Source organism: Ictalurus punctatus, chromosome 3, assembly GCF_001660625.3.
Source record: "Ictalurus punctatus breed USDA103 chromosome 3, Coco_2.0, whole genome shotgun sequence".
NCBI lineage: Eukaryota > Metazoa > Chordata > Actinopteri > Siluriformes > Ictaluridae > Ictalurus > Ictalurus punctatus.
Genome location: NC_030418.2, coordinates 19,210,667 through 19,238,334, shown reverse-complemented (window position 1 = coordinate 19,238,334; position 27,668 = coordinate 19,210,667). Strand labels below are relative to the sequence as shown.

Below are 27,668 nucleotides of genomic sequence, written 5' to 3'. Positions count from 1 at the left end.
TTTGCTAGATTACAGTTAATCACTAATATAGAGTAGTAAACTAATTGAACTACAGCAAAGACAATGCAGATAATATACAGATATACAGTACTTTAACTAGAAAACACTGTATATATTTACACTCACAGTCCACTTTATTAGGTACACCTGTGCATTCATGAAGTTATCTAATCAATCATGTGGCAATAGCACAATGCATAAAATCATGTAGATACAGGCCAAGAGCTTCAGTTAATGTTCATGCTGCTTTGAGTATTTCAGAAACTGCTGATTTCCTGGGAATTTCACACACAATAGTCTCTAGAGTTTACACTGAATAGTGAAAAAAACACTGAGTGAGTGACAGTTCTGTGGGTAGAAATGCCTTGTGAAACAAGGTATTTCAGTTTGCAGACCACATAGGATAATTTTTTGTTTTTCCCACCACTCTGGATAAACTGTTGTGTGTGAAAATACCAGGAGATGAGCAGTTTTGCCATGGATAATTCACAGAGATCACATTATTTTACCATTCTGATGTTTGAAGTGAACATTAAGTGAAGCTCTTGACCTGTATCTGCATGATTTTATGCATTGTGCTTCTGCCACATGATTGGTTGTTTAGATAACTGCATGAATGTAGAGGTGTAGATAAAGAGGATGGTGAGTGTACGTTTGTTTGTGTTTCTTATTTTTACCTTTTATAGGGGTGACATTTGTTTGATGTTGAATGATAGCAAAGTGAATGAAATGCAGACAGAATTGTTATATTTCTGTATAAATTTGACCTAAAACATCATCAGATTTTCACACAAGCCCTAAAAGTAGATAAATAGAACCCAATTAAACAAATCAGACAAAAATATTATACTTGGTCATTTATTTATTGAGGAAAATTATCTAATATTTTATATCTGTGAGTATGTGAACCTCTAGAATTAGCAGTTTATTTGAAGGTGAAATTAGAGTCAGGTGTTTTCAATCAGTGGGATGACAATCAGGTCTGAGTGAGTACCCTGTTTTATTTAAAGAACAGTAATATATCAAAATCTGATCTTCACAACACGTTTGTGGAAGTGTATCATGGCACAAACAAAGGCAATATCCGAGGACCTCAGAAAAAGAGTTGTTGATGCTCATCAGGCTGGAAAAGGTTACAAAACTATCTCTAAAGAGTGTGGACTGCACCAATCCACAGTCAGACACATTGTGTACAAATGGAGGAAATTCAAGACCATTGTTACCCTCCCCACACTGCATTCCAGCATAAGAACCTTATACCTTCTGTGAAACATGCTGGTGGTAGTATCATGGTTTGGGCCTGTTTTGCTGCATCTGGGCCTGGAGGACTTGCCATAATTGATGTAAGTTAATGAATCAATGAATTCTGAAGTATATCAGTGAATTTTCTAAAAGAGCATGTCAGGACATCTGTCTGTGAACTGAATCTCAAGAGAAAGTGGGTAATGCAGCAAGACAATGACCTTAAGCACACCCTAAGTTGTTCAATTAAAGAATGGTTAAAGGGATAAAGTTATTGTTTTGGAACGGCCAAGTCAAAGTCCTTAATCCAATAGAAATGTCATGGAAGGACCTGAAGCTATCAGTTCATGTGAGGAAACCCACCAGCATCCTAGAGTTGAAGCTGTTCTGTACTGAGGAATGGACTAAAATTCCTCCAAGCTGGTGTGCAGAACTGATCAACAGTTACTGGAAATGTTTAGTTGCTGTTATTGCTGCACAGGGGGGTCACACCAGATACTGAACACAAAGGTTCACATACTTTTGCCACTCACAGATGTGTAATATTGGATCATTTTCCTCAATAAATAAATCACCAAGTATAATATTTTTTACTTCTTTTAGGACTTGTGTGAAAATCTGATGTTATTTTAGGTCATATGTATGCAGAAATATAGTAAATTGTAAACAGTTCACAAACTTTCAAGCACCACTGTATATAAAAAGTTGGAAACAAGGAATAGGTGCAACCAATCAACAACAATACATAAGGGTCAGTGACAACAGGATACTATGAGCATATAAGGAAATAGACAGTTGGTGCTGCAGAAGGCTGGGTCAAAAGGAACAGAATCAGTATGGAAGTAATTGTGTATGAATAATTTCGTCTTGTGTTTATTACGTGCAATATCTTCATTCCATCCTCTGTTATAAAAATGTCTGCATGGAAGACAGCGAGGTAAATTTTAGTGTTATTTATACTAAGCTAAGCCATTTTCACTTCTGTATTAAACAGCTTCCTGAAAATCATCCTGAATGTAGCAAGCACCATCCTGGATTTTGCTTTGTGTGTCAGCCGTCACATTCTCACATTACCCAGTTGTCAGCTCTTTGACACTTTTTGTCTGTGCTGTCATGTGTTTGTGTTGTGGGAGATTCTTCCACAATGCATTTAATTTGTTGTAGTAGGTTAAGCACATGGTAACATCCTGTTACACAGCATCTTTGTTTTAATAAGAATCACTACTGTGGAGTCTGTTTCCCAGTTCTACTTACATTTTGGTGACATGCTCGTACTCTAATTTCTTTATTTAAATCGAGAGCTGACTGCATTGAGTACATGGTGTCATCAGTCTTAACCTTCACTTGCAGTACCTACATGGAGACAGCAGACATCAGCTCTAGTACGTATTGGATGTTTATGAAGATGGACCAGGCTCAGTGATGAATAGCACAAAGTATCATCGGCTGGAGAGAAACTTGAAGCGTTTAGGTAATGACCCACATGCTCCCATATTGTTGAACCTTTAGCAGCAGATGATCATGAAATCTACACTAAATAATTAATGTTTACAGTATATGGCTCAAGATTGTGTTACTGTTAACCCCTTTCATATCCTGTGTGTATATACCAAGCGACTCTTTGAATGAAGTTTTGAGTGTCACATGTATGGTGATATATCAAGTTCAGAGAAGCAAAAAGAAACATTACATAAAGATGAATAGATTTAATTTTTTTAAAATGAGCTAAGTTTAAATTATGTATAATTACCAGATATTATTTATCTTGTCATTATGAAATATTGTCAAGTGCATGCTTTATTTGTAATGTAAGGAGTGTTATACGGAGTACTCTTTATAGATTGTTAACTGTGCAACATATTATGAGATAGAGGTGTTCAAAAAAGAATTATAATAAGGATATAAAGTTAGATAACAAGACAAGTGTTATCACCATGCTATTAAACCAAGAAGACAAGACACACCGGTGCAATACACATAATTAGATTGTCTCAGTTTCTCATATTATATCATCTTGTACGTATCATATTCACCCTGAGACAGTTACTTGTTTATTACACTGCTTTTTTGGGTTGTCTATTATGTCGGTAGTAGTTGTTGTAGTAAGTGCCTAATATCTTTCCTTAGAATGAGAGAGTGGGGCTTATGGTTGGAGTCAGACCCCATATAAATGTCTAAGTGATCATTAATTTTATTAAAATATTTCATATCTAGAAAGTCAGTGTTTGAGAAGCATGCAAAAAATGGCATTGGGTTTAAGAGTCTGTAAAACCACACATTTATGAAAGATTATGAATGCTGGTTTAAGTAAGTGACATTTCAATGTGGACCTGTGACTAATGCAGACAGATTACAAGTAAAACAGAGAACATGTGATAGGAACAGGGAAGTGGGATTGATACACACACCCACCCACACACACACACACACACACACACACACACACACGCCCATGCCCTCATCAGCAGTTACCGCATACACCAACTAACACAAACCACAAAGCCAATTTGGAGGAAGGAAGCAGGAGGAAAATGGCGAAGACCCCTTCTGTTTCTTCTCCGCTGAATTATTGACAGTAATCATTCAGGCATTTAATGGCCAGGACAGAGTAGAATTCATTTGGGTGGTGGTGGGGATAAATAATTCATCACGCGTAAGGGCAGATCTGAGCGCGTGCAAGAGGTCCTCTTCTCCAGCTGCCTCTGCATAATGAGAGTGGGAGGGGCTCAGGAAACATACAGCTCAGAGCAATGGGCCAGTGGTACACGAGAGAGTGAGAGAGATAGAGAGAGAGAGACAGAGAGAGAGAAAGAGAGAGAGGGGGGATGCTGGTTAGAGCCGGTGGATGAGGTGCAACAGGGCGAGGCAGTGGAGGAGAGGCTAGTGAAGATCCAAACATGTGGATGGGAGAGTGCACTGCTATCCAACGATGAGCACTATGCTGAGCCCCAAGATCAGACAGACGAGGCGAGGTAAGCACTGCACTGCTTCTCTCTGTCCACTCCCATCCCCTCAGCCTCAACACTTTTCACTGCCTCCCATGCTCTCAGCATCCTGCTTTCATCTCATGTCTCTCGATGCTCTTGTACGGCTCAGCATAGATAATACAGCTCTGTTGCTGTTTTCATTTGATTAGTATGAATATTGACCTAAATGACTTCCTGTTCCTTGTCACTTACCTCACTGAGTAAGTGAAGGTTCCATGCTCTTTATGAGCTGAGCTAAATGTGAAGGTGGCATGACAGAGACAAGTTATGACTTTAGGATGCAGCATGATATTTCTGACACATGCTCCTTATGACAGTAAGCAGAAGTCTTCTAATGTCTCCTGATATGTTGATATGGGTGATGTCATAAAAGCTGTATGCTTAGTTCTGTTACAAAGTTTCTTCTGGTTGCATTGCAGATCCTATTCTTAGTTCTGTGGTACATTGTAGTTTCAACACTCAGGCGCTGAGGTCTTACACATAATAAATCATAACAGCTGAATGTCAACGTTAGCTCGTTTAGGACTGCTCCAACAGCCGCTCGTATAACAGTGTGATAATCAGTCGACGGTGGTACTAGCAGAATGGCTAAATACAATTGAAAATCTTAAGATGGAGCACTTAAAGTGACTGGTCTAGTATGCATTTGCAGAGTGCATGGTCCTATGCTGTGCATTTGTCTCTTGAAAGCAGGTTAAAGGCGTGGTGCTTGTCTGTTTCAGCACTAATGCATTCTGGCTGTAAAAAGCTATTTGTGGATTGATCCCCCTGCCTGCTGTGCAACATAATACAGGCACAGGGAGCTGATCCATACTGCTTTCTTGCTTACCTCTGCTTCTGTCATCCTGCATATGGAGCATGTCACATTTGATGAGTGTTCTGGCTTCACCTGCCATGTTAGACGCTCCACCAGCATGTTTTTCTCATGTTGAGCGAAGATCCGAGGTCACATCTCATTTTTTGCTCTCCAGTGATTTATTACAGTTGGAGCTCGGCCACTCACAGATCAGCTGTCAGAATGTGTGTGTGTGTGTTTTATTTCTGACTGAATGCCAGCATTTTCACACTACTAGGTTTGCTTATAATTATATCATTATAATTAACTCATGGTGTAATGGCAGTGTAGAATTTTGTTAGACACATGTTGCTAATGAGTCTAATGAGAGGAGGTCATTCTCATGGCAGCATGATTTTAATTATTGATATGTGAAGCGATTACATTGTTTGTTTGTTTTTTAGAAGAGAGGGAAGCCATATTTGCATTTCTGTCACATACAAGAGCAGCGTGTATCTATTCAGCAGTGGTATATTGCTCAGGCACTTTAATTAATTGCTGTAAAACACATGTGGATGAGTGCCATCACAAATGAAGGAAGTTTCATCTGCTGATGAATTTGAGTGTGGAGCCATTCAGTCACTAGATTCACTCACTATATTCTCTGTGTTATTGGACAATTGGACTGAAGCCCTTGCCATTAACTATGTGCTGTTTAAAGACGTTTATGTACATGCCTGAGATAAGATTTATTGCCGATCGTGAATGCTGGACCCCCATGAAAAATCTTTACCATTAGAGTTTTCTGCTGGAAAATGCACGAGTCAGGTGCATTACACAGCATGCCCATTCCCTGATTGGAATTGAGAGACATTTGATTTGCTTTGCTTTTGTCACTATGATTATCACAGACCTGGACTGACTATGATGCTTATTATGCTTCAGAGCTAACCAGAATGTGTTATCTCTGGTAAGAAGGAAGGAGTGCAGAGCCACGTCCAGCAGGATTCATTATCATGCCGATCTTCATGCCATCCTCAGGGTGTCCTCATAAAATGACAATGAGCCGTACTCCAAACTTTTTCTTTTTCCCCCATTTTGATAACATCATTATCTCCAGTGGGCTATTTATGTTTTAGCTATCTGCTCACTACAGGAAGAAATTAATTGTTAAATTAATACTTAACATCAAATATTCATGTTATATTAAAGTTGGTGAGGGACAAAGAGGATAGTTTGAGGTCAGACACAAAAATAAATTCCCATAGTCCTAAAATGGGTATTCATAAAATATGCATAGGTCTCATCAGTCTTCCCTTATTTTTAAATCATATGGCAATGAGCAGACAAGTGGGTTAATGGAAGAAAGTATGATAGTGCATCCAGCTTCTCCTCTGCAAACTGTTAAATCCATAAGCATCAGCTTTAAATTTGTATTACTTGGCTTTCACATTTTACTGTTAACAGGAGGTCTGTTCCTGGAGGTTTGTGTTTTAAGGTGTAACTGATTTTAGGAGCCCCCCTCCTCATCCTCCTTCTCCTTTGCCTACACCTCCTCCCCCTCCTCCTCCACTTTGCTCCCCTTGGGCTGAGTAGCCTACACTAACACTGATGAGGCTTCCATTACCCACAGTGATTTAATGAGATTTTGGCAGTGTCTCCTATCCTCCTTCAGATAAATGGACTCAGGGAATGGATTGTCCATTATGGCCGGAGACCACAAGACACAATTGTGACTTTGTAAATAAGATACATAAGGCACAAAGGCAAAAGTGCATGACTAGACCTAGGAGTAGCAGAGTTCTTTTCATTTTTTTTTTCTTCTAATGCTGAAAAAGAAACCTGATAGCATTCTGAAGTGTTGATATCCTAGGCCTGTTGCTCCGAGGTGAAGGAGATGAAATACATGAAGATTTATTTTGCTGCCATCAAGTGAATAATGTACTTTGTCCTGGTCAGCTACTAGAGTTCATATTGCATATGAAATATATGTATCTTTTTTTTTTTTTTAACTGATATATATGTGTGTGTGTGTGTGTGTGTGTGTGTGTGTGTGTGTGTGTGTGTGTGTGTGTGTGTGTGTGTGTGCAGTACACTAGTTGGTTGAAATCATTATAGCACTCTAACTCAGTTAGACTTTATATGAGTCTTTGCTGGAAGAAATATTATTGCTATTGGTAATAAAAGAACATGCACTGCTGAATATATTAAAGAAACTGTCTTTTTTTTTATTGCGTTATGGAGAAATGAAGAACATATGGCAGTCTCTGACATTTTTTTTTCTGAACACTAAATAAATGTAAATTTAAAAAAATAATAAAGAAACAGCCTACAGTTTTCTTACTGGTTGTCATTTTTTGTCGTGTGTTTGTGTACATACAGCCAGGTCTAAGAGCATGGTGATGGGGGAGCTGACACGGGCCTCGAGCCGGCCGTCCTCCCCTAGTCTCCAGGAGAAAGCACTGAAGGCTGGCTGGCTGAAGAAACAGCGCAGCATCATGAAGAACTGGCAGCTGCGCTGGTTTGTGCTGAGAACTGACCAACTTTACTTCTTCAAAGATGAAGAGGAAACTAAGCCACAGGTATCTCCAAAAGGCTACACTTATTATAGTCCCATGAGCAGAAAGCACATGCACATTTTACTGTACTACATATGCTGTATGGCAAGATTAGTGAAACGTGCTTTCAGAGTACTTTAGTAGTAAAATAAAAGTGATTTATTAAATATATTTTTAAATCCAGCATAAGATATCCAATTTTCTGGTTCCACAGCCATCTTTAAGCACTAATTATGTTGCTGAAAGATTCTCTTTGGTGTATGCTAGATTCATGTGAATATGTATTTCCATATGTTATATACTCATACAACCCCAATTCCAAAAAAATTGGGATGCTGTGTAAAATGTAAATAAAAACAGAATGCAATGATTTGCAAATCTCATAAACCCATATGTTATTCACAATAGAACATAGAAAACATATCAAATGTTTAAACCGAGTAAATTTTCCATTTTAAGAAAAAATAAGGTAATTTTGAATTTGTTGACCGCAACATCTCATAAAAGTTGGGACGGGGAAACAAAAGGCTGGAAAAGTAAGTGTTACTAAGAATAAACAGCTGGAGGTTAATTGGCAACAGGTCAGTAACATGATTGGGTATAAAAAAGAGTATCTTAGAGAGGCAGAGTCTTTTGTATGATCAAGGTGAGCTAGTTAGTGGGAATTGCCAAAATGACCCAACTGTGAGAAAAATGGGGTAAGAAAACAATATAAGGAATTAATGAAGTGTATGATAACAGCCAGTTGAATCATATATGAATAATAATGATAATAGTTAAGTACTGATATTTTGTTAACTCATTCTGTTAATTAATACTTTGATTTGAAGGATTAATAAAGATTATTTACATTATGGATGTTGTGTTTGCAGGTTAACCCAGTTAGGCCACTATACTTTGTTATACACTTTTTCTTAAAAAAAAAAAAATTTAAAAAAAAGTTTTTTTAACATGTACAAAATATTAACCTCCTTTGTATTTAGAATGTATTGTGTGAAGGAGTATAGTTTAGGGTTCACTGAGAAGAAAGTGTTAAAACGCAAATATGAAGTCTCAAGTAGGTTAAAATGTGAAAAACAAAAAAAAGTTAATAACTGTTATTTAGCGTATTAATACTTTATCACAGTATTAATTAACAAAATGAGTTAAGAAGATGTTTGTTATTCATATGTATATTCATACTATATTACTCATTTGGCTGTTAACTGATTATGTTTCAGTTCAATAACTATTTCATTATTTCTTAAGGATTAGTGCATGTATTAATTCATCATTACAAAAGCATTAATTAAGTATTAATATTTGCCTTTTCATGGACCTTATGGTGTAACACTTCCTGTTTTACTGTAATTTGTTTCCTGTGTGAAATATCCCATGTCGAGTATAGTGAAGAGCCTGACCCTTGTGTGAAGAATATTCTGTTTCTTTTTCCACTTTTGCTATAATATTGTGTCTCCTCACATCTTCTATAAATTCTTTTCAATTCTGAGGGTTGAGATAATGGCTGGATTGAAGGGGTTTTGATATTACAGAACACAAAGTGCCTCCTTTACTTAGGCCATTTATCGGATCCATTAGATGAAATACATTTTGAAAAACCTGATGCTGGGGGCATCTCACAGTGCACTGCTTGGGTAGTCACTCTTGACCTGACGAGCTAATTTGATAACAGCCTGTGCTCCTGCTCGGAAGCCTCATAAGTCACACACTGCTTAGCAGATGTAGAGCAGATGACCTTTGAACTGTAGATTTAGTAGCGTGCAGGCCGAGGGAGTGAGACAGCATAGCTCTGTGTAAAAGAATGGACAATTTGTCCAACCTTCTTCAGATTCTCGCTGCTTTTTTACTAGAAGTCCACAACCTTAATGTTCTCATGTGCCAACTCCCTTTAACCAAATCCAATTTCTGCTCCGGAAAAGTGCTCAGCTTGTTTAAATGATATTTCAGCCTTATCAATGCATACATACTGATATTTTCATTTAGCTGCAGCTGGAAATTAAAAAGGCCAATTTGGATTTGTAAGCAGTTTTCTTTGCACTACATAACTATTGAAGTGACTATGTGAGTGTTAGCATGAGGTTCAGATCTAGAGGTGCATAATTTATAATGGTGAAAGTGGTTTAATTGTGCATGTCTCAGCAAATACAGCATAAAATAGAGCCTTGCATATAACACAGTAAGCTCTACTCCCTCTGCATTTTATCAGGACTGTTATGTCATAGGTACATCGCTCTTTTAGTAATTACCATCAGAATCAATTTTCCATTTAAAATGTCTTCACGGAGCACTAATCTATAATAATCCACAGAAAATAGCTATTAATTCCAGTAATATTGGAATAGATATTTTGTGTGTGTGCGCGCGTGTGCATTTTATCCTTGAACTGGCCTATATATCCTGTTTTCTTGTTTTTTTCCAGGGCTGCATCCCATTACATGGCTGCCAGGTCAACGAGTTAAGTGCCAATCCTGATGAGCCTGGACGGCATCTTTTTGAGATAGTTCCAGGTGAGTTGGAGCGAAGCAATCTGGTTGCTTATGTAATGCTGTTTGAAGTGCTTGTGTGATCGCCCTCAAGTTCACCTTTAGGAAAGAATTTGGGAAAACGAGCTTCCAGTCAGGGCAGTTTACTGAAAGGGCTCCGAATATTGCAGCAGATGATAGACTGCTTCCTCATTAATGCTTTATTCACTATTCCGCACATACTTACCTTTAGCAGGAAGGCTACCTGAAGATCATTTGAGACAAGTGAATAGTCTTCTACTCTATGTAACACTGACAGCCATTCTTCAATTAGAGCACAATATCTGTGAGAAGCTTATATTCCTTTGCAAGTGTAGCCTATAATGTCCTATGTGCAAGATCTTTACCATTTTGCAGACTTAATCCAATATGCTGTATTATCAGTTTTTTTTATACCCCACTGAATATACCAGCTCAAGGAAAAAAAACTTCCAGAGTCCAAACAACCTCCAACCTCAAAAGCCAACAATTCCCAACCCTTCTCCACCCTCAGTGCTCCAGCTACAGGTGCACACCAGTATTTTCCCATGAAATCACATCTGCTGACACAGATTCTGTTTATGTCTCATGGGAACCACCACACACTTTGATTCATCTGTTTCACATGATATGCAATGTTATGAAACCATTATAAGCTTTTTGATCATCTTTGGTAATTGGTAGTTTGCTGTTGCAGGAATCAGTCAGTATTATAGGCTTGTGCTTGTGGTATTCAGATGCATCTTTCCTTAGGTCTGTGGTGTGGAAGCTTGAGCTTACTGCCTTTACCTATGTCCTCAGTTCACTGTTGTCAGTGGGGTAGCCTCAGTTTTGATAACTAACTATGGAAATGTTGGGAAATGATAACGCAGGATGTTCAAGTTCTAAGGAAATTCATGACAGAAATAATGAAGCAAATTCTATCAAAATCGTTAACAGGCCTTTTAATTTAGTCACTTTACTATATATAACTGCTATGTCATTACTCTGTCATTTCATCAGGTCTGAACTGGTCACAGTGCATTCGAATTATGTAGATTGCATAGCCACTTGCCACACTTTGTTGGAACATGTAGTGCTTTGCCTGTTTATTGGGATACTTTTTTTTTTGCATTGCCTAGCAACTTGTGGATTGATGTAAAGTGCTCCTCCTTTTTGTCGTAACTAGCTGATGAGGGAATACTTTCATTTACACCAAGTAAATATCACAAGCTGGTGCTATATCCATCTGACTGCAGGGTTAAATTCAGCTGCTGCTGAAGTGCACATGTGGCCACACTAGTAATAATTTTCTTAGCTGTGGCCATGCAGATTTCATATTCACAGCTTTCCTATATGATCTTATATGCCGGTAAATCTTTATACAAGTACCTGACAAAAGACAGAGATTAAATGTCAACAATAGGATAACACTGTGTATGCAGTGGATGTAGAAAGTCTACACACCCCCTTTAAAATGGAAGGGTTTTGTGAACATGAAACCAAGATGAATCATGTCAGAGATTTTTCTACCTTTAATGTGACATGGCATCTGGCAAAATTCAAGTTCATTCAAAACTGAAGTGAATCACATTCAAACTTGCATTCAAAAGTAATTATCATACACCTGACATCGGTGAAGTGATTCTGATTACCCCCAAATAAAGATTAGCTGTTTCTGTAGGATTTTCTTGACAGCTTCTTGATTTCATGCAACTGCTGAAGCCATAGTCCACAAAGAACGTACAACCTCAATTCCAAAAAAGTTGGGACGCTGTGTAAAATGTAAATAAAAACAGAATGCACTGATTTGCAAATCTCATAAACCCACATATTATTCACAGTAGAACATAGAAAACATAACAAATGTAATATTTTAAGGAAAAAATGAAGGTAATTTAAATTACACTTAACACTTACTTTTCCAGCCTTTTGTTGCCCCCTTTTTTGAGACGTGTTGAGGCCATTAAATTCAAAATTACCTTTTTTTTTTTTTTTCTTAAAATGGTACATTTACTCAGTTGAAACATTTTGTATGTTTCCAATGTTCTATTGTGAATAACACATGGGTTTATGAGATTTTCAAATCATTGCATTCTGTTTTTATTTACATTTTTCACAGCGTCCCAACTTTTTTAGAATTGGGGTTGTACAAAGCATGTACAGGATTTCATTGTTGAATGGAGAGGAGTATTACAAAAGAATTTCCAAAACATTAGATATGCCATGGAACTGTGAAGGCTATCATCAACAAGTGTTGATAATGGAGCACCACAGTCACAGAAGAACAAGAAAACAAAAGGATAAGAAGAAAACTTATCAGGGAGGCTTGCAAGAAATCTACAGCGACATTAAAGGTGCTGCAGGAACATCTGGCAAGTACTGGTCACTCCCTGCATGTGACAACAATCTCTCGTATTCTTAACATGTAAGTGGTATGGGGTAGGGTGGCTAGACAGAAGCCCTTTCTCATGGAAACAAACAAACAAAAAACATATATAAACGCCTGCCCACAATTTGCCAAAACCAAGTGGCAAAATGTAGTAAATGTGATGCAACCAAGGAAAAACTTTTTGGGCATAATTCTAAAATATATGTTTGTGCCAAACAAAAACAAGACCGCTTGTCACCTAAAGCAGTGGTTCTCAAACTTTTTCAGCATAAACCCCCCTTTTTCTTCAGCTGGGACTGGAGCTTTGGTCAAGATAGTGGGATAGATGGATAGCTTCAAATACTAATCTATTTTGGCACAAAACCTGCAGGCCTCTTTTAGACAGCTGAAGATAAAGAAAAAATGTAACATCCACCATGATAATGACCCAAAGCACAAAATCCAAGTCAACAATATAATGGCTTCAGAAGAAGATCAATGTTTTGGAATGTCCTAGTTACAGCCCGGATTTAAAGCATACTGAAAAACCTTGCAGTGAGTTGAACAGAGTACGCAGGAGCATTTAAGATCTGGATTCCTTTTTGCAAGGAAGAGTGGATTAAAACTGCCAACACAAGATGTGCTAAGTTAGGGTTTTAAAAAGGTGGAGTGATTTATTATAAGAAATGTAATAACAAATTATTTGTTAGGGGTGTGCACACTTATGCGACCGGGTTACTTAAGTTTTTTTTTCTTTTTTTTTTCCCTCCCTAAAATATTTCTATTTGTTTTTTACTTGAATTTTGTTGGTTGCTACAGTATATCACGTTAAACGTGGAAAAAGATCAGATATGTTTGATTTTCGTTTAATTTTTTACATCACAAAAACCTGTCATTTTAATAGGAGTGTGTAGGCTTTTCATATCCATAGTGTAAATAATTCTTTTAAATGCCTATTGACATATGAATTATTTCTATATTGTATTCCATGAATTTTTGACATGCCTGTCAATAAATGTGTACTGTTTACCTGCACGTTTAATTTGTAGGTCTCAGTGCAGCCAAACACAAAAGGCTATTGAATGATATCAGAATGTAAAATTATCTCCAAATGATATGGATTCTTGACTCTTACATTTTATGGGGGTTTTTTGTCATGTGGGAAATAACCAGCCAGTGTGCTCTTTCATACAGTGACTGGTGTATTGTGGGGAAAATGCACTTCTTGTTGGTCTTTCATCCTGGATTATCCAAGGCCAGATGAGCACTTGTCAGTGTTCTCTCTTGCCAGAAACCTTCATATACATATCCCATCATTTTAAATGAACTCAGAATTGCAAGCTGTAACATTTTTTCTAATTTTATATTTTCACTGGCATTCAGTCATCTTAAAGGAGCTCTGGTTATGCTTTTTGCACAATTGCTTCATGATTAAATGTCCTTAAATGTCCAGCTCTTTTCGCTTCACATGCACTAGATGTCAGACAGTTGAACAATGGCTCCATTAATGTCTGATCTTGACACAAAAGCAGGAGCAGTGAGTCTAGTGAGTCTGCACAGTGGAGGTCTGAACTGAGCATGTGCTTGTGGCTCATGGTCATTTGGGGAAGACTCATGTCGGGTCTGCAGTACCTTACTGTACACTGCAAGCTCAGATAACACCAACGCCACAACACCCCCCCCCCCCCCCCCCCCCCCACACACACACACCTCGGGTCCAGTACTGTGTAATCAAAGCATCTGTGCAACACATAATCGGTGTATGGCCTCTGAAAGTATCTTCAAAGAGATGTGTGCTTAATTAATAAGCCGTTTAGTTTAATGGGGGAAATAAGATCCCTGCGACATGCAGAGATATGTGCATCAGGCTTGCAGAAATATTAACCCACGCGCATGTGAAGTCACTTCTACACACACACTTACAGACTCACAGAGTCACACACACAGATTGATTAGCTCTTTCTGTTTGTGTTTTGGGGGGGGGGGGGTTGCAGTGTTTGGCAAAGATGTGCTCGGTGGTGGCGTGTCTCATGAGGGTGAGTGAGGGCAAGCCAGAGCTCCACTCCCAGTCTGGAGGGGCTGTGTGTGTGTGTGTGTGTGTGTGTGTGTGTGTGTGTGTGTGTGTGTGCGCACGTATGGGTTTGAGTCCGTCTCTGCCAGAGCGAGGTGCCGGCAAAAAGAAGAGGGGGGAAAAAAGAAGAGAAAAACTTCTTTTCTGAATGAATGAATGAAGCAAATGAAGGACTCGTTTTTCAGGTTTCTGTCTGTAATGCTACTGCTTTGGTTCGTTTTTGGCACTCTTACTCTCTTTCTCTCTCTTGCTCATTCTTCCTCTCATGCACTTAAGTGCCCCTGGCACATACCTGTGTAAAGGATTCACCTTCCGGGAGGGCCATGGGTGGAACTGGCATGGCATTTGTGTAGCTGAGCCCCCGGCAGCTGCTGTGTGCCAACATGGGGCTCAGCTGCTGCAGAGTGCAGGAGCACTACACTGCTCAGCTTAAGGGTAAGCTTTCTTTACTCTAACTTCTCACTCAGGATCTGTGTGCAATCCTCCATCCTGTGTCTTTGCCCAAGGAAGAGGAGAATACGACAATGGATATGGTTTCTCTTCTCTTTGGAAGTACCGCCAATACTTTTGTTGGGATTTATAGGAGTAATTGGAGCTTCATTCATTCTGCTGCAAATAATTGCTGAGTTTTGAAAAGAGCTGCTGGTGGTAAAGACTGAAACATCTGGACTGGCACATGCACGAAAAAGGATCCAGGATCCAGGAAGCTGTGGCTTCACTCGTGAGCTATTTTTATAAGTATTTTTGGAAGGCTTTGTAAAGAGCATAAGGGCTGCTGGTGAGAGAGTCTTGCATGAATGTGTCCCTGTAATTTGACATGAAGTGTGCTGAAAGGTGTTCTGCTGCTCTCTGATCTGACACTGCCATTTTAACCCTTTACTTCCCAAATTCTCCCAACTATCATGGTTAGCTGTAAGAGAATATACACCTTTTTGTGAGATTGTGTTATTCAGAACTGCTGTTTTCTGTGATGTGTTTTATGTTTATAGTATTCCTAATATAGACAGAACCTTGCATGCACAAATATGTTGCATGTTGAAACATTCGATATAGCTGTAAAATAAGGTCAGTGGGTTTACTATGCACTCAGTAACATAATTTGAGGCTTAAACAGTGCTTCAGGCCATTGCATGTGAGTGGAAACAAAGTGGTGGTAAATAAATAATTGCCATACTGGGGATATAGGAGAGTTATTGTAGTTTCCCACAGTCTCTTTGTAAATTTTATCAAAGCTCTTGGAGGTAACCTAACAGTCTGGATGCAGAAATGGAGCACTGCTGAGTATGCATTTTTTTTGTCTGGATATTTGATAGCCACAGTGAAAAGGGGAAGCCTCTGAGATCAGACTAGAAAAAAAAAATCAGCAGACCACTAAGACTGTAAAAAAATAAAATAAAAAATGGAAGCGCAAAGGTCAGTGCTGATTTTCACACATTTTAAACTTTGTATATGCAAACTTTCATTCTTCCGATCTTCATACAAAAATCTTTAGCATTTTACAATTGCTAAACCAAAAACACTATAGTGCTCGTTAGTGATTTCCTGTTTTTGCTGATGGATTTAAAAAATATTCAGTTTTTCTGACTGAAGTCTCTTGGCAGCAGTGCTGTCTTATATGTGAGCCTTGCTACTTGCTGTTAATGACACAATGATATCCGAGGTCAGCATAATTGCTGAGTGCAGCTGAAAGGAGCATTTGGATTGGTTGCCTGCACAATGGCAGCCTTCACTCAGAGACATAAATCCCACCATGCCATGATTCTGTCATGATCTGTTTTTGATTCTGTCTTGATCTGTTTTTGTAACACAATTCTCTTTCTGCAATATGGACGGGCTGATTTCATGTTGGTGGTACTAAAAGTGTATGCATGTGAGAGAGAGTGAGGTGAGTTGGGGATTGTGCCACACAGGAAGTTTCAGTAATCATAAAGCTGAGGTGGGTGGAGTTGGGGGGGTTTGAGCTGATGTAATTGTTGTGGAAGCAATAGGAAATCTGGACACAGAAAGAGAGAGTGAGAGGGGGAGGGAGAGAAAAGAGGGAGAGCAGGAGGTAAAGAGGACTTTCTACCATAGATTGGTATCCATTTGCAGGGAGGAGACCTCTAACAATCAGGCCATAAAGCAGTAGCTCACAGAGATAAAAAGGATATAGCGCATGAATGTCTGTTACTGCATATTGTAGTCCTCCAGGAAAGAGTGCAGAGAACCGTTTTTATTGTCGCATGTGATCACAGCTCTTCAACACATCAAACATGTGGCTTTCTGCAGACAATATCTACAAAAATCCCTCAGCTTTGATTCATTTCAAGGTTTAGTTTAAAGCATTTAGTGCCTTTGAGGAGAGAAGCGTGATTGTTGATTTTATTAAAATCACTCCCTTTCAAATTACTGGTTTGATCTAGACTCCAATTTCTCATCTTTTCCATAGTGTGGGGAGGGAAAGGCAGAATTTCACCTCATCAAAAGCTTGCGTGTCTTTGGTGAATTGCATCCAAGATTTTTTTTTTTAAATCTTAAGCCTGAGGGGCCGAAGTGCTGGATGTCCTCCACTCCACTCTTACTGCTGGTCAAAAAAAGCCCTCTGCCTTAAGGCAGTCTATTTCTTTATATGTGGTGTGTGTGTGTGTGTGTGTGTGTGTGTGTGTGTGTGTGTGTGTGTGTGTGAGAGAGAGAGAGAGAGAGAGAGAGAGAATGAGTGAGTGAGTGAGTATCTGAGAGCTACTGATTATTATTATAAGTACATTCTTACTGTAACTTACACTCTGTAAAACTCTACATTAAGAATACAGCATTTGTGTAGTATAATGTAATGTGTTGAAAGTGCTAACGGGCAAAATGGAATATCAAAATCTGTCCAAATTCTAGTGTAGTAGTTTGTTAAGCATTGTGAGGATGACATTCCTTATTATATGAGGCATGTAAAGCAGCGTACATTTTTGGCTCTGATCCAGAGAACAAACCATGTGCAGATTTGTTTTGTGCCTACAATATTAAATGGTGGACATTAAGCTCTGACAATGTTTAGTGCTTACAATCCTCTGGAATGTTAACAACGCACATCACAGCTTGGGCCTCCCCCTTATAAACAGTCCAACACCATGACCTTCCATCACAAGGGGGGAAAATGCTGGCCGTCATAGTAAAAGCATTGTCCACATTGCATGCAGGCTGGGAAACTGTTTTGGTCCCAGGGTTGCGCTGCACACATTAAAGCATGGCCATGAGAAACACAGGGATATCAGCGCTGGTGTGGAGCACAGATATGGAGGCTGCTTTTTTTTCTCGTGGGAGTCGAGGATGATAAAGCAAAGGAGAATATTTGAGAATATGTGAGGTCAGCCAGTTTATGGTGTATGGGGAAAATGTTGACCCAGATGGGCAGCCTTCATGACCATGCATCAACACCCACTGCAAACTGCTCGACTGACAAGTATATTAATGCACTGCATGATTCTTGTGACTTGTTCAAATGACCCAGATTTGCACTGAAACTGCATACACTTTCTCCATTTTCCATGGCCATTACTCTTTCAGAAGCAAATCGATGATGATATAAGAGTGTTTTCAAATATACAGTATTTTCCAGGGATTTGTATAGGTATTAAGGCTTTTCATTTATTTTTTTTAGTCAAACGGGCAGTGAGACTAATGTATCCTACGGACAATATACCCTACAAAAGGCTATGGGACAGTGTGCTTTTGAAAGACAATGTTACTATACCTTTTCCATTTCCTCACTCCTTTCAGTATACTCTAAAGACAAAGCATAGTGGGGAGCAGTTTGGATGTCAGCTTGCACTGCTCTTTATAAACTGACATGAGCCAAACCTCTAGCCTCATAAGCAGCCATTTAGAGCAGATAATGGAATCAGCCATCCACAAAACCTGAATTTATCATAAAACCTGACCTGAACTTACCAAAAACACAAACCTGAGCTTAACACAAAACCTGATCTGAACTTACCATAATGCTTAAATTGTTTTGGAGGTGGGTGCAATGAAACTCCTTTTACTTTGATTCCATCTAGTGGTTAGTAATTACATTACAACTATATTAAAAGTGGGTCAAACACCCAATTTCATCAGATATTGTCTAGTTTTGACACCAGTTACAGACATGGTGTTGAATAGCTGTTACAGAAGTGAATGGCTATTGTAATTTTGTCATTTGAGTAAAGTGACTCAGTTGGCCTGTTATATGTTGTGTGTGTGTGTGTGTGTGTGTGTGTGTGTATATATATATATATATATATATATATATATATATATATATATATATATATATATATATATATATATATACTTTGTATACTTTGTATATATATACTTTGTATACTTTCTATACTTTGTATAGCCTTGATACATTGATTGATGAATCTTAAAAAGGTTAAAAAAAATCTTTTTTTTAAAAAATAATTTTTGAAATCTACAGGAGTTGATATTTGAAGTCTCTCTCTCTCTCTCTCTCTCTCTCTCTCTCTCTCTCTCTCTCTCTCTCTCTCTCTGTAGGTGTTACAGGTACAGAAAAGGACCGATCAGCTCCTAGCCATGATGCCTTCCTGCTTATGGCAAACTCCCAAAATGACATGGAGGACTGGGTCAAAGCCATTAGACGTGTCATCTGGGCACCTTTTGGCGGAGGTAGCACATTCAACATGTTAGTCAAAGATAAAAATAAAATCAAGCACCCAATCTACCCTCTTTTCTATTCCTATACAGTTTCCTATATTGGATGATGTATCATTTGTTGCTTCACTTTTTTCCTTCACTGATGCCCAAGCTCACACAAATAGCAGCTAAACACATAGAGCCTGCTGCCAAAATGTCTTAGGCATTATGTTACAGGCCTGATGCTTGTGGGGTTATTTTATACTTCCTATGTACAAAGGAAAGTATCCAAAAGCTTTATTTTTCCCTCTTGTATTTTAATTTTATTTTTGACAGCTAACAATGTGGCACATCCCAGATGTGTGCATTATGGATTCCACAGAGAAGTGCTTATACTAAAAACAGCACTTACCACAATCTGTGTTAATCCTTTCAATCTTAGACTAGACCCTTCAAGTGTTCCATTATAAAAGCATCCTATTAAGATATACTTAGTATGGTTACACACACGCATGGCTCAACATATTTTATGACTTCTTGTAGGATATTTGCTGTATAAACCTTTATTTGCTCACCTTATCAGAAACAGAGTCATCATTTTTTTGGAGCCTGTTATATAGCTGACAGACATATCACAAACACAGTTATTTACACTAGCTGCACCAATCACAGGCAAGATTATACCTGTCTGAGTGCCTGTGGTTCCACAATCCACCATCTTTTAGCTTGGATTACAGCTCATAAAAAGCATGGCAGAACAGATGCTCCATTGTGGATTAATTAGACATCCATAACATACAGTACATTTGCAAAGGCTTATAGGGTTTCTGTGAGTGGCATGGATATGTGAATGGACATGTAATGAATCTAATGCCTGAGATTATTCAGCTGCTGTGTAGCTCTTGTCTGTTCACACATCCTGAGCTGTGTGTGCATCACAGGTGCAGAGGTAGGCCACATCAGAGTCAGTGCTAAATCTTAAATGCAACTACTAACTAAATTTGTGGCGATAGATGCATGTGCTGAGGCTTTGATGCCCTTTTTAAAGGTCATCCTACATTTGCGTATGTTGTGAAAGGGATCTTTGGACAGCATCTGGAGGACACGGTGCAGTATGAGCGAAAGTTTGGGACCCGGCTGGCACCTCTGCTGGTGGAGCAGTGTGTGGACTTCATACGAGAACAAGGTCTGAAAGAAGAGGGCCTCTTCCGCATGCCAGGACAGGCAAACTTAGTCAAAGAGCTCCAGGATGCTTTTGACTGTGGTGACAAACCTTTGTTTGACAGGTAGGATAAGATCCTGTTAAAAATGTACAATTCAAATATAAGTGTATAATATACAATTAATTGTTGAACTAAATATTACTCTGTGCAGCCTTCCACGAAATTGGTTTCCATGTTACAATGGAGGGAACTACTCAGTGATAAATGATGAGACAACTCAAAAGCTCTTGAACATCATAGGTATATGGCATTTCAAAATATTTTGGTTGCGGTCTTCTAAGAACAGCAAAAGGAGGGAATTAAGAAAGAAAGAAGAAAACTGCAACTAAATGCAGATCTCACCTCATACCACACATACCACACTGACTCAGCACACAAATGGCTCGAAGCTTATATTATATGATAGGGAGAGGATGTGGTTAGGTGGTCTCAGTACGGTTTGTTTGTAGGTCTTTTTAGGGGTGGTCGGAGATCATTTGTAGTGTTCTCATATACACATTATATCGGCCTGAGACCGCTTTGAACGCTCAAACGAACTAGGTGTAATAACGCCCTTAGATTCTTGATGTCTTTAGGCTCTGACCATGTTGTACTAAAGAACAGTAGACCAAAATAAGCTCCTCACACATCCTTCCCAGGGTTCTATGGTAACCATTTCTTTTAGGAGCACTTGTGCCACAATATAATGCACAAGTAGGCATGAGCGTACAATTTTTTTATTTTAGAGATGCACCGATGTATCGCCCAATAATGCTGTGTGTAAAGATGATGTCTCTTGTGTGGAATGATGACAAAACTGCAGTATGTAAGCTCTGCACTGCTAAAATTTTACACTAGATGCTGCAGCAGTGAAGCGGGAGTTTCAGCATTGAGTCAAAAAAATTTTGCCGCACTGCTTGCGCTGAATTAAAGTGCCAGCACATCGTTCAAAGATTTAAATGAAGATGACTTGACAAAAAAGTATATATAGCACAGAAAAATATATTTGTAGAGTAGTATATTTCATATCTAGTTAATGTTAATATATAAAAAAGTTTATATTATATATTACCAGTTTGATGTTCAATAATGAAGTAGAAATGCTTTTGTTTGTGGTGAGTGAATGTGAGCCTAACAGGAGGTTTTTTGTAGAATTCAGTCAATTAATTCTGTTAATATGAAGTAATAACATTCAATAAGTTAAGAAATAACTTATACTAATCTTTAGAATTTAGTTAATGTGTTAATGTTAATTTGAGTAATGTGTTTTCTGTTTATGAGACCTGTTACTGTGAAACAACTCGTTAAAATGGAGAGAATAAAACACATTTTTTTCAGACTTGTTAAATTAATTATTATTAATTTTTTTTTAAAAAGGCAGAACTATCGGTATCAGTTATCAGTATTGGCCGATATCACTCTGTATAATCGGTTATCTCGGCTGAGAAATTTAGGTATGGGTGCATCTCTACTTTTTTTTTGTTTGTTTATCAGTTGTTCCATTTAGATCAGTCCCCCAGTACAGTGTTGCCATGTCTGCTGATAATATTGGTTTTCTGTGGGATTATATCAAAACATGAAAACTGGAGTTGACTTGATAGTGATATCTGGCAACTGTGAGTTTAAATGAAGTGAATGTGTTGTCTATTAGAGTTAGTGAAGAGAGTGAAGGAGAGCGGCAGTGTACTGTATGTTTGTAGACTGAACAGTTGCTACTCTTGATTATGATTGGTGAGGAATTATTTAATAAAGAAGTTTGAATTAATACCCACCTTGTAGCAGTAGCAATATTATTAACTTACTGGCGCCTGACGCCACTGTGGCTACATGAGCATGTCACAGTTGCAGGTTCAGGTCATTTTGCGTGATCAAATAAAGGTTGTGAGATCGGCGAGTTGAAGCAGATGATGTACAGAGTTACTCTTGTCATCATAATGGCTTCTTTGAAGTATTTGCACACATGTTCAGTTGACTGAGGTGATGAAAAATAGTGTGAAAGTAACTGTTGCATGGTGTAGCTAGACACAATTTGGAGATAGTTTTTATTCCGATTGTATTATATAACTTCGAACAGGTCACTCACACTGGTGCGAATATATATTATTTCATAGTCGCACAAAGTACTTTTCAGTCACTGTAGAGCCTTGTCTCCTGCCCTCTCACACTCTCCCTTTCCCACCCTCTCACACTCTCCCTCTCGCCCGCCGTCTCACACTCTCACGGTCTCCCTCTCCCGCCCTCTCACACTCTCGCAGTCCCTCTCTCCCGCCCCCTCAGACTCTCCCTCTCCCGCCCTCTCACACTCTCCCTCTCCCGCCCTCTCACTCTCTCACGGTCTCCCTCTCCCACCATCTCACTCTCTCCCTCTCCCACCATCTCACTCTCTCCCTCTCCTGCCCTATCACACTCTCGCGGCCTCCCTCTCCCGCCCTCTCACACTCTCCCTCTCTCCCGCCGTCTCACAGTCTCGTAGTCTCCCTATCCCACCCTCTTACACTCTCGCGGTCCTGCCCTCTCACTCTCTCCCTCTCCTGCCCTCTCACACTGTCCCTCTCCCGCCCTCTCACACTCTCGCAGTCTCTCTCTCCCGCCCTCTCACACTCTCGCGGTCCCGCCCTTTCTTTCTCTCCCTCTCCCGCCCTCTCACTCTCTCCCTCTCCTGCCCTCTCACGCTCTCCCGGCCTCCCTCTCCCACCCTCTCACACTCTCCCTCTCCCACCCTCTCCCACTCTCGCGGTCTTCCTCTCCTGCCCTCTCACTCTCTCCGTCTCCCGCCCTCTCACTCTCTCGCAGTCTCTCTCTCCCGCCCTCTCACACTCTCCCTCTCACGCTCTCTCACACTCTCGCGGCCTCCTTCTCCTGCCCTCTCACACTCTCACGGTCTCCCTCTCCCACCCTCTCACACTCTCGCAGTCTCCCTCTCCTGCCATATCATTCTCTCGCGGCCTCCCTCTCCCGTGCTCTCACACTCTCCCTCTCCAGTCCTCTGAGAGAAAATAAGGGGAAACTGGCATCTAGAGCAGACAGGTAATAAGAACATGTTTCTGGCACAACAGGGACCAGAATGTGTCAGTGAGAGCGAGAAAAAGCCTGAGAGAGAGAATAAAAATCCAAGTAAAGGGCAATTTCCTGTAGTTTTGGCTGACATGCATGACCTGTAAGGTTTCTACAAATAGGGACGGCAATAATACACCTTGTGTTAAAAAGCCTTTGCTTACATAAAGAACAGTACAGAACATTACTCTCAAATTTTTATTTTTGCCCTGATCGCAATACAGTAGAACTGTCTATACTCCAACAATTTTACCCACAAACATACAGAAAATATGAAAGATCATTTCTGGCATCAAAATGCGACAAACAAACTGAGAGAGCGCATTAAGATTGATTCATGATAACAAACCTAAGTATTATGTTCTGTAACAAAGAGTCTGCAACACAGCACTGTTGCATTCAAAAAGCCTGTAAACTATGGAATCTTTTTGTTTGTTTGTTTTTAGGAGGAAAGCAACAAAAGAGGGTACACCGTGGCTAGAATGTTTGTCTTACACCTCTGGGGTTAAGGGTTGGAATCCTGTCTCCGCCCTGTGTGCACTGAGTTTGCATGTTCTCCCCATGCTTCAGGGGTTTTCTCCGGGTACTCGGGTTTCCTCCCCCCAGTCTAAAGACATGCACTGTAGGCTGATTGGCATTTCCAAATTGTCTGCAGTGTTTGAATGTATGTGCGTTTGTGCCCTCAGATTGGTTGGCACTAGGTCTGCAACTAACGATTATTTATTTGATTAATCGATTAATCAGACTGGGGGGGGGGGGGGCAAATGTGTTACAAATATAAACTTCAGACTAAAATTTATACTACTTTTTACTCACTAAGATTGAAAAGAGCCCAATACACACAGACACACAGCAGAATAAATATTATTTATTTAGGACTGCAGTTTTATAATACAGTGCTTTTGCATCCATAAAAAATAATGCATAATTATTAGTTTATATAATAGTATTTATTCATTATTTTAATGGATGCACAATTGTAGTTTCTGTTCCTCACTGCCTATAGACATATTGTTTTACTTGTGTTTATTTGTGATCATAGAGTTTTAATTGGACATTACAGATCTTACTCGCGCTCCCACTGTGCATCACCGCGTCTACACCGCGAGTGAGGAGCAATGTGGCCTCGTTACTAATAGATCACTTCCGTTATAATAAACAACAGAATTTACACTGCAAGCACGCGAATACAGCATATAATGACAATAAACTTTAATTAAATTAAACCTTTTAAGCAACTTGCACCAGTTTCCCCACCCCTTGCACACAGTAGAGCTTTTTAGGATATAAACATAAGTTTGTGCTCGTGCAGCACTGTCGTGTGTCCATGCTACACGCTTTGTAAAGCTTGATCTTCTCTGCAGTGTATAATATAAAATGCTCCAATGCCTTATAGGTCACACACTTTCTTCCTCAGTCACTTGACGATTTTGCCTCTGTCTGATGGTGACTGAAGTCATGTTGGGAATAAAAGGTAACGCAAACAAACAGTAAACTGAAGAAAGTCATTATTGGAGACTCTGGGTATCTGCTAAAGCTAGCAGCGTCACATTTGTGCGTATGACATCATGTGCCGTTGACTGGGAAACAGCTTATACTTTCGGTTAGCAAAAAAAAAAAAATGCTCCTGTTCCATTTGAGATGATATTACCTTTCTAAAATTCATACACTAGACGGTAGAGTATACAGTGCATAGTGCAATTGTATAGTATGTCATTTGGTACACAACTTTAGTATTTACTCTCCAGTGCGTGTTTTCAGAAGAGAAGTAACGTAATGAGTCCCGTGCTGCGCGCAGACCAACTAATCGATAATGAGATTCGTTGACAACGATTTTTATAAGCAATTATTATCGATTTTATCAATTAGTTGCTGCAGCTCTAAATATATTATTCAAGTCTAGATAACATCTTTATTTTCTCTCACTTTTTCTTCTTTCTGATTCTCCCAAGATCATCTGCATGCAAAAGAACACAATGTAAAAATCGTACCGACAATAAAAAAAAAAAGATGCCGTCTCGGCGGATGTGTGTAGTTGAACAGGTGGTGGCATTCAGAACGAGTCGTGGCACTATGGTTGCATCATCAAGATGCGACAAACCACATGAAATGTTTAAACATGCATACCAATTTGTTTCCAAGAGAGTATCAAAACCCTGTCTGCTTGTCACAGGTGCTCAGGCTATTGGTTTGTCAATCCCAGTACTGAATAATATTGGAGAAGATGGTGAGGATTTATTACACAATTTATATCACATTACTGAACGTAGTTGTACAGATGATTCACAATACTTGTGTTTCTTTTTGACGTCTGTATAATTACCATGTGAACCTGAGGACTGTGTGTGTGTGTGTGTGTGTGTGTGTGTGTGTGTACACACCATTCACATCCTGCCTCATTAATCCTGTCTGAGCCGCTTCACTGGGTTTTTTTAGTGCAGGAGCTGGACAATCTGTCCACTGAATACACTGTAACACCTCTCCATGTACACGTGCACATGCACACACACCACATTTAATTAAGAGTTAAGAGGCTACAGTGATTGATGCCTCCTCCTCTCGCCCTTTCTCGCTCTGTTTCTGCCGAGTGGAATATTTACACAAAAATTAGGCTTTCACTTCGCACTGAAAGTGTTGCTTAGTTACTTATAAAGAATTTCACACATGCCAAAAAGTCACATGAAGATTGGAAGGACAGAGCGGTAAGAGTGTACCAGGGCAACACAAATCGAATAATTAAGCAACTGTTTTATTGTGGTGGCTGCTCTTTAATAAAAGCTGAAACTAAATTAAAATTGCAACATAGAAAAGCCTGAGGTCAATTTAAAGCAATAAAAGAAAATCGGATTCGTTTAGGTAGATATTTAATAATGAAGTCAAGGCAAAAATAAATTCCAAGAAACTGCTCTTTTCATTATATTTCTATACAATGTTAAGGTTTTGATGAGAGCTGAGCTTGCCAGTCATGTTTTCTGTGGAAGTTTCTCTGTATGTCTTTTTCAACCAATAAAATTCTGTCTCTGACACCAGTTTATCTTAATCAATGTTATCACATTGTTGTCTTAATGACCATTAAAAACAATACAAGCAGACTTTATGGCAGCAGGAAATCCCCCGTATCAGTACTGTACACCTGTGTAAAAAAAAAAAAAAAAAAAAATGCAGTTGGTGGTCTACACAAACATTTTTAATGTTTTGCAGCAATACTGATGTTCATACGGTGGCATCTCTGCTGAAGCTGTACCTCAGGGAGCTGCCTGAACCAGTCATCCCCTTCAACAAATATGAGGACTTCCTCACCTGTGCCCAGCTACTGCTCAAAGATGAGGAAGTGGTGAGACATGGTCATTAATGTTATCAGATTACCTTTGTCCATTTTACATTGTCATTTATTTCAGTTCATAAATGTTATGCACGTTGCAAGGTAGAGAGGAGGTCACAGAGAGCATTGCTTTTCAAACATGAGTGTAATTCCAAACATAGCACGCTTTTACATTCCTTTTAAAGGGCCTCAGTGAGCTGGCAAAGCAGGTGAGCACTCTTCCTCAAGCCAACTACAACCTGCTGAAGTACATTTGCAAGTAAGCCAACAAAGTCAGATAAGTAACAATGGTTAGCATACAAATGTATTTATAAGTTTCTCCAAATGTTACATGATCTTTTAAGCCAGTATTTTCATGATATATTTTAGATTCTTGGATGAAGTCCAGTCTTATGCAAATGAAAATAAAATGAGTGTTCAGAACCTTGCAACAGTATTTGGGCCAAATATCCTCAGAGCAAAAATGGAGGATCCTGTTTCAATGATGGAGGGTAAGGCAAACAATGTTTTGGTGACCTTTGCTGTGGAGTATGCCAGAATGAATCATATGTAATAACAAATAATATAAGCATTTTAAATAGAAAAAAACAAGAAGCTATTACTGACTGGAGGCATTTAATTAAGCTAGGTTTGGGAATGCAACTTAAGGCCCAGTTGGGAAATACTATAGTTATATGTTTTGGCAGTTAATTAATGATGAATTATGTTATGCAAGGAATAAAACATTAAAAGGTGGGCTGTTATAGGAAAATAAGGAGCATCAGGGTGGTGTTATTTTCCTCTTACACCACAGCAACTTGCCAATGCTAACAAGGTTTTAAATTATTGCAGAATGACGTTATACTTTTCATCCATTTATAGTGACATTTATTGCTGTGTAACACATTTCTGTTATTCATTCACATGCCAGCCTTAACTGTGCAAAGTCATCTGTACTGAAGACTTTCCCATGTCAGAAAACTTGTCAGAAAGCAGTGTTGCCTCCGATACAAACCAGT

At 39.1% G+C, this 27,668-nt stretch overlaps 1 protein-coding gene across 2 annotated transcripts in view; it reads left to right on the top strand.

Moving 5' to 3' along the window:
- The first annotated feature begins 2,230 nt into the window (after positions 1-2,230).
- Positions 2,231-27,668, top strand: part of arhgap22 (Rho GTPase activating protein 22) — a 30,132-nt gene continuing 4,694 nt past the window's right edge. Inside the window, exons 1-8 of one of the 2 annotated variants that reach the window (XM_017464710.3) lie at positions 2,231-2,713; positions 7,387-7,586; positions 9,982-10,069; positions 18,994-19,125; positions 20,171-20,378; positions 26,550-26,682; positions 26,856-26,929; positions 27,040-27,161. In XM_017464710.3, coding sequence (XP_017320199.1) covers positions 2,665-2,713; positions 7,387-7,586; positions 9,982-10,069; positions 18,994-19,125; positions 20,171-20,378; positions 26,550-26,682; positions 26,856-26,929; positions 27,040-27,161 — 1,006 coding nt within the window. In that variant the 5' untranslated portion in view covers positions 2,231-2,664. Of the gene's footprint in view, positions 2,714-3,431; positions 4,215-7,386; positions 7,587-9,981; positions 10,070-18,993; positions 19,126-20,170; positions 20,379-26,549; positions 26,683-26,855; positions 26,930-27,039; positions 27,162-27,668 lie in introns of those variants that run through there. The other variant, XM_017464713.3, reaches the window with a different exon arrangement.